Source organism: Myotis brandtii, unplaced genomic scaffold (assembly GCF_000412655.1).
Source record: "Myotis brandtii unplaced genomic scaffold, ASM41265v1 scaffold910, whole genome shotgun sequence".
Taxonomy (NCBI): domain Eukaryota; kingdom Metazoa; phylum Chordata; class Mammalia; order Chiroptera; family Vespertilionidae; genus Myotis; species Myotis brandtii.
The window spans coordinates 302,213-310,573 of NW_005371748.1; the positions used below are offsets into that span (position 1 = coordinate 302,213).

General features: G+C 45.9%; 1 gene segment (V, D, J or C); it reads right to left on the reverse strand.

Annotated features, from left to right (window-relative positions):
* Nucleotides 1-2,153: 2,153 nt before the first annotated feature.
* Nucleotides 2,154-2,677, reverse strand: LOC102253876. The segment is given in 2 exon segments: nt 2,154-2,470; nt 2,575-2,677. Coding segments are annotated over 2 exon segments (363 nt in total).
* Between the last annotated feature and the right edge of the window lie 5,684 nt (nt 2,678-8,361).

The window sequence follows — 8,361 nt, forward strand, 5'->3', positions numbered from 1 at the left end:
GGGAGCAGGCCTAAGCCAGCAGGTCATTATCTCCTGAGGGGTCCCAGACTGTGAGAGGGCACAGGCCGGGCTGAGGGACCCCCTCTCCCCCCCGAGTGCACAAATTTTTGTTCACGGGGCCTCTAGTCCTTTATAATAAAAACCCAGTGACTGGATGGCAGAACGATCAGAATGACCAGTCGACCAGACGCTATGAGGCACACTGACCACCAGGTGGCAGATGCTCAATGCAGGAGCTGTGCCCTGGTTGTCAGTGCACTCCCACAGCAGGAGCAGCAGCTCAGAGGGGAAGTCCACAGCTGCTCGGCTGATCAGGATGGGCCGTTCCCCAGGCCATGCCTGCACCAGTGCACAAATCCCGTGCACCAGGCCTCTAGTACATGAATAATTATGAACAGCAGTTTTTTAGAAATAGAAATGTTAAAGACCATGCAGGTACGGATCTAGAGAAATAAGGAACATGTCGTTTTCAACTGGTCGAAAGGGGACTCCTTGTTTCTGACATGTACATTCTCACAGTATCTCTGTTCTAGAAGATAACACCTTCCCAGGTCCAGCGGATTAGGATTTGGACACCTTTTGGTCATTATTCACATGGTCTCACCATGAATCAGTGTAGCTGCATAATTCATTGGGGCTCCCATTATAAAATCTGTCAACACATTGAGGGAAGAGTGGGCACTCTCTATGGGAGGAACCATGGTGATTGTGGGTCAGTAGGAGGAGCAATCATTTAAATGGACCAGGGCCCCTCTCTCAGTCCATCATGGTCATCATCATCATTATTATCATCTCCATCGCCATTTGCTTACTTTAACCATCCCTCTCATTTTCTATAGACATGGTGGTTGTCCACACATAATGACTTTTTATAGGAAAAAAAGCAGGCATATCCTCTTCAGATACCATAGGGGGATTGAGTCCCCAAAAACCCAACTGTAAGTCGCTATAAGGCCTTTGAAAAAGCCAATGACTTTGGACAAAGTACAGAATCCCACCAAGATATTGAACCAAGATTCCTTTCCAATAGTATCTTCACCATCACCATCACCATCACCACCATCATCATTATTGTCACTATCAGCACCATCTTCATCAGCACCATCATTGTCATCATTTGCTTACTTATATTTAGTATTTTCATTTTACGCAGACATTAGTTTTGCACAAACATTTGGACCCTTTGTTTCCTAAAGTTTCATAGATGTAAGTGGGCAGCCATACTGTATTTATTTTTCATTTGATTACTGAAAACTGGTGGTCATTGCTGCCTCTTCTCTATCTGTCCCACATGGGAAATTGGATAAGAAATCATACTTTTGTCTTTAGATGTCATTGTGAAATTGAAAACACACAAGCCCCTGGAAGGGGAATTCCTCCCTCTCCCCACGACCTCACCAAAATAAACACTCCATGCCAGTCCCCTTTCCTGACTCCATGAAATCACCTCTATCTTACTGAATGACCTTTCCTGTGATTTCCAGAGATTTCAACTATGTACACAATAAACACTCCATGTGCCTTGATGTGTGTGTGTGTGTGTGTGTGTGTGTGTGTGTGTGTGTGTGTGTTTGTTGTCAGCCTGGTCATCTGTACCAAGCTTCCATGTGTTCCTCTGCCTCTGCCTGGCATCACTTACTCTTGGTGCTATGAGCATGATGGCAAGTCATTGACCTTAACCACCTGGGTCTCTCTTAACTAGACTTGGGGTCACACAATACTGGTGCCCACAGTCCAGCCCACACGAGTCTTGCTGCTTACTGGATGGGCCCTGAGCTATGAGGAGCTGCACTGTTGAGTCTTCAGAGCCTCTAGTTGGGTTTAGGTGACATTAGCAGAAGATTTGATTATTAATTGGAACTTGGAACAAGAGTATCTGAAAGAGGCTGTGTGGTTTGTCCACGTCTGAAAGTTGTCTCTTTACAACACACTTTTCTAAGTCAGAGACCTCAGAAATAAATGCAGTCAGGAATCCAGAGAGGTTCCCTGAGGGAAACTGTGAGATGAAGAGGAAACCACACAGGAAACCAGCCCAAACCTCCAACTGAACCTGCTCCTCAGATGGTCTTTGTGTTCAGGGACCCTGAGCACCTCCTGGTAGTCATAGCTCCTCCTGCAGGGAGATTTGTGTCTGGGCTCACACTGACTTCCCCTCACTGTGTGTCTGTTGTACAGTAATACATGGCCGTGTCCTCCACTCTCAGGCTGTTCATTTGCAGGTACAACGTGTTCTTGGCATTGTCTCTGGAGATGGTGAATCGACCCTTCACATAGTCTGCATAGTATGAGCTGCCACCGCTGTTAGTAATGCGTGAAACCCACTCCAGCCCCTTCCCTGGAGCCTGGCGGACCCAGTTCATGTTGTAGCTACTGAAGGTGAATCCTGAGGCTGCACAGGAGAGTCTCAGAGACCCCCCAGGCTGCACCAAGCCTCCCTCAGACTCCACCAGCTGCACCTCACACTGGACACCTGCAAACACAAAGATGTCCTGGTCAGGAAACTCTCACATGTCCACTGTTTCTCTCACTCATGTCCACTCACATACTCAGTGTCTTTTATTGTCCATAAGTTACCTCTTAATAGAGCCACAAGGAAAACCCAGCTGATCCCAAACCCCATGGTGAGTGGTCTGTGTTCAGTCCTAATCAGGGAATGGGAACACCTGGGGATCCCAGGGCTGGGTTCCTGTCCCAGAGCTGCAGAGTTGAGGCTGGTCTGGTCTTTATGAGCAGAAGGATACTTATTTGCATGTCCTCCTACTATATAGAGATCTCTGGGGTTGGACTCTGACATAGAGAAATTGTCCCTTAATATGACATGTCCACAGGTGCATGCATGTTAAATAATTCCCCACATCTTGGCCTGTGCACTTCCCATGGAACCCAAATGTTTCGGGAGACCTGTACAAATATACAGGAGAGAAAATTGTCATAAAAAGAAAAAAAGAAGGGTTTAAAATGAGAGATGCCTTTGACAGTCACCAGTAATGACAACTAAGAGAAATCAACCTCACAGTCTTAGAAAGAAGTAAAAGTGCAGGAGGTTCATGTTCAGGAGACGGGAAGTTCCATCTGACATTTTTTCCCTTACAAAGTGATCAGAGGATAAACTAAGACCTGAGTGTGAACCTAGAGCCAGTGGACCGAGTGTTGAGGGAGAGAGAAGCATCTGAGTGGGTCCCTGGGAACCAGAAGCATGAACTATAGAGACACAGACAGAGCTCCCGGGTCCTATTCCTTCAGGGGAGCTTGGTGCTTCACCTTTAGCATCTTACACTGCCTCCTTTGTTGTGTTTATTCTCTAGATTCTGTTGTACATCCAGTTTCATACATTGGGACATAGAAGAAAATACTCATAACAAGATCTTTTTTAGGTGAAGTTGTTGGTATCAATGGGGGAGAAGTTACATTTTAGTTTTGGAAATTTAATTGTAAAAACTCTTGATGTAAATCACTTATATGAAATATCTGATATAAATAAAATAATTATTGATATAAAGAATAGTATTTGCTCTATCCCTTTATTACAGAATGAGTAGGTCATTCGGATAACCTCCCATTGCTGGAGCTGATGGATGTAATTTCATAGTAACCTGGTCAGCCTTTGTGGTTCTGCCTTAGTTTCACCACCAGGGTGTGTGTCCATGTGGACACATGGCATAGTTCTAACTGGGGAGCAGGAGGGAATGTTGGGCTTTCCTGCTTCATCAGCAGCTTATTTCATAAGCACTATCTGCTCCTTCTCAAGTCCCTAATCACGTCTGCATATGGCCCTTGGCAATGCTCTCACTGTGTCTGCACACCTTCACTGGGTGGACCAATATGCAATGTGGGAATAGCCACTCTAAGCCTGGAGATGAATTACCATGGATGGAAATTCACCACATCTGAGCAGACACACCTCCAGGATGGTTCCTTCAGCATGTTGTGATTTCCTCATTGTTCAATTTGTCTCCGTTTTTCCTGAAATAGCCACGCATAACATCCATAGTCATTCAGGTAAAAAAGCACCTGCTTGAAAATTAACCCAAGTTCCAGGTGAGATCCAAACTACTGTGTCCTGCATCCCAGACAAACAGGTGCCATGGCCAAATTCCAAGAATGGGAGGTAATTGTTTTACCTCCATCAGGGATGACTCAGTGCACACCTTCAGTTTATTAGAGACTCCCAGGGAGAGCCTTGACCTAAAGTACCTGATGGATCACACAGCAGTATTATAACTGGAGGCTGGCACCAGCACTTGCTAAATAAAGTGAGTTTCCTTCTGAATCAGTTCCTCTATGTGATATAAACTCACCCACGTGGCAGGAGGTTCTGCAGGCACCAGAGCTCTCAGTCAGGAGGGGACCACATAAGACACACAGAGGTCTGGGGACCAGTGCATGACTTAGGGGTTCTGTGCAGACAAAGTGGGTTCTCATGGCTCCTGGAAACCCATCAAAGGAGCAAGGTAGGAAGTGCGGGAAGCTCTCCCCTGTCCTGCAGATGTGAGTGTAGTGAGGGTGGAGCCACTACAACATCTATAATATGGAGGCTAGGAAAATGCTGAGATAGATCCATATGCCCAGCAAGCAGCCGCAACCTGAGTTATTATCTCCTCTGAGCCCTCAAAGGAGTAATCTACAGAGGACTCAATGCTGCCATTATGAAATGCCAAAGTTTAGCCCATGATTTTAAGAAAAACAGAATGAACAACTGTATAGCCATCTCCTTCACTAAGGTATTTGATTTCTCAAGGCAGCTGCTTGTTAAAATGAGATGATTCCCAATGAACCTTTGTTAAAATTCCCTATTAAACTAAACAACACGGGATAGGCACTCTGGTGTCATGTCACATCAGTGTTTGTGTGACACCTTTACAATGAGACCTGAGGTCATTTCCTGCTCCTGTGGTACAGCAAACCTTGGCACCTGTACAGGTGAGAGGTGACCAGGGAGCAGCCCTTAAGGGTTCTTGGCACCATTTAGATGGATTTTTTTCAACTTTCACTGTTGGTGGGACAGGCACATGTTTTATTTGCTGTGGGCCTGTCAGAAGGAAGGGCCCCTCTGGGGACAGGTGGGCATGTGGGTCATTCTGAGCTCAGCACACAGCTGCCTGGGCTATGCTGGGGTCTCTCTTGGTGGGAAAAGTTGCCAATCACAGGCCGATAAGAGCACTGAGGATGGTCTCTGTCGAGAAAGAACAGCAGAAAATACGGGAATGTGGTGAGGAAAGTCACCAGTCACTGCACATATATCATCTGCCAACAGTAATGTGACCTCCTCCTCTATTGTCTGCCGTGAGAAGAAGGGAAATTAAGGCCACAGAGAAAAAGAAAGAATTGTCCCTGGACCCAGCTGAGAGCGTTGAGAGGAAATCCCTGCTCCCAAAAGGACACCCTTCTTTCCCACCTCCCTCTGCCCCTGCGCCTGGGGCTGCTCTCCTGCTGTGGTTCCTGATTGCACCCTGTTATCCAGAGTGCCCCCGGTAGCCCAGCTCTGCTGTATCTCTGAGGGAGGTTTGTGTCTGGGCTCACAATGACTTCCCCTCACTGTATGTCTTGCATAGTAATACACGGCCGTGTCCTCAGCTCTCAGGCTGTTCAGTGTTAAGTAAACGTGGCTCTTGGATATGTCCCTGGTGATGCTGAGTCAGGATTTCAATGTTGGGCTTTAGTCTGTATATCCATCAGTCCATATACCCCCAACCTACTCCAGCCCCTTTCCCAGAGCCTGGAGGGTCCAGTGCACGGTATAGCTACTTAAAGAGAATCCAGAGACAGTGCAGATGAGGGAGAGGGTCTCTGAGGGCTTTACCAGTCGTGGGCCCGACTTCTGCAGCTGCATCTGGGACAGGACACCTGGGGACAAGGGGCATCAGTCCCTGTCAGTCACGTGCAATCACAGCCTTCCCATGACCCCTGAGACCCTCACCTTGGGGAGCTGTCACCAGGCACAGGAGAAGACCCAGCAGGCTCATCTTATAAAACACAGCTCTGCCTTCCCAGAGACCTCAGCCCTGTGTGAGGAGAGAGCTGTGAGCCTGCACAGCCCAAGAGATGATTTGCCCTGGAGCTTGAACAGAAATTTGAATGTGGGGCATCTCTTTTCTATAAATAGAGGGACTGAGTCCAGGATGCCCTACTCATTCTGGGATCTTTTTTTCGGTATCTCTTCCCTTGACCTCACTCACCAGCTAAGTCAGGGAAAGGGGACTGTATGGGTCATGAAGCATATTGGAATTGGAGAAAAGTATGGCCTAAACCAGTGATGGTGAACCTTTTGAGCTCGGCGTGTCAAAATTTTGAAAAACCCTAACTTAACTCTGGTGCCATGTCACATATAGAAATATTCGTAATTTTTTAAAAATATTTCCAACCATAGTAAAAAAAAAGATTTATATTTTTGATATTTATTTTATATATTTAAATGCTATTTAACAAAAAAAATCAACCAAAAAATATGTATAAAATGAACAAAAACAGAAAAACAATGTACATTTAGGAAAAATAATAATAAAAACAATGATAATCAAATGGTATGAAAACTAGAAATTAGTGACTTTTTTGGTGCTGAAGGTTGTCTGCTAATTCTTCGATTGCAGGTTCATACTTGATGCACTTCAAGGCCAAGCAAGCGCCACTAACTTCATCTGTTAGCTGGTTTCTTTTGTTTGTTTTAATATTATTTAATGCTGAGAACAAAGTCTCACAAAAATACGTTGATGAAAAAAATGTTAGCAAAGCCATCGCTAGATTTTTTATGTTGCTAAAAGTGTCAGGTACTCTGTTCCAAGCACTCAAAATTTCTTGTTCATAGTTGCACTCTTCTTCATTATTCAAACGATTTCGTTCCAGATTTTCAAGTCTCAACCTTAAGTCGACAAACACATGAGTCTAAATGCTACCTTGAAAATCTGCAAGTTGCATCTCTAAATTGTCCATTTGCATTGGAAATCATTTAATTCCAAAGTACTGTAAAAATGTGGTGGTAAAAATGCTCAACCACCATTTTTCTCTGGAATCTCAGAGGTAGATGGACCAAGGGAGCTTCCCCAGCCCTCTTTTTTAAGAACCCCTCATGAGAACTCCACCCTCAAGACCTAAGCAGGTCCCCAGGCCCCACCTCCTAACACCATCACGTTGGATTTTAGGTTTTAATATGTGAGTATGAGGGACACATGCATGGTGCTCATAGCAACAATTCAAGGATCAATCATGACCCCACACAGTTGGGAGGCTGCTCCACTAGAGCTCCCCCACCTGAGAATCCTTGTCATCCTGAGGGAGCTCCTGATCTGTGGAAGCAGAATGCTGAGCTACGTCCTTCAGAACAAGCTGATGACCTTGCGGAATGAGGTCTGCCCTTGACCTTGACGTAAGTCCTCTGGTTAATTCTGTTATTGTTCCTTATCATTGCTTACAGGTGCTCATTATTCTCCTTTTTGAAGACCTAGAACTGTTTTCTGCCCACAGGGGTGGGTAGCTCCTTGTGTTTACTCAGATTTTATAGGTGTCAGTGGAATAAGTAGTCAGGCTCTATTTATTTATGTTTGATGGTGACATGTTAAGGTTCATCCCTCTCTCTTTTCCTGTCCACCTGGGAAACTGAAGAGAGAGATATTAAACCAAGATGAGCCCCTCCCTTGAGCAGGATCCTCCCAGGCCCCACCACTGACCCAAAATAAAAACACGAAAGAGTGTCCTTACCTGGGGACCCCATCAAGACTTACTTGCTGAAAAGCCTGCCCTGCTCCCAACAGACTCCTCCATGAAGTGATAAACCTTTTCCAGGTCCCTCTGTGTGTGAACATCATCAGACTGCACATCAGTTGGAAAGTACAGTGGGTCCCTCTACTTCCCCCGCATGGTGTCACCTGCTATTGGTGAGATGAGAGTGACGACAAGTCAGTGAACATCACCACCAGAGTCTTTCTTCTCTACCTTTGGGGACACACTCCTCTGGGGCCAGATGTCTAACACACACATGTCCTGCCGCTGACTAGGACCTGAGCTGTGTGGGGCTGAGCTGCACTGTTGAGTCAGCAGAGCCTCTGGTTAGAATCAGGTGACTTGGGCCAGAGCATTTGATGTTTAATTGTTGTTTGGGCACAAGAGTGTCTGAGGGGCAGGCTCTGTGGTTTGTCCATGTGAGAAAGTTGTCTCTGTTTACAACAAATTTTTCTAACTCAGAGACGTCAGAGGTAAGTGCAGATCAGGAATCCAGAGGTTCTCTGAAGGGAACTGTGACATGAAGAGGAAACTAGCTGGTACCTCCAACTGCACCTGCTCCTGTGATGGTCCTTGTGTTCAGGGTCCCTGAGCGCCCCCTGGTGGTGACAGGCTCTCCTGCAGGATGGTTTGTGTCTGGGTTCACAA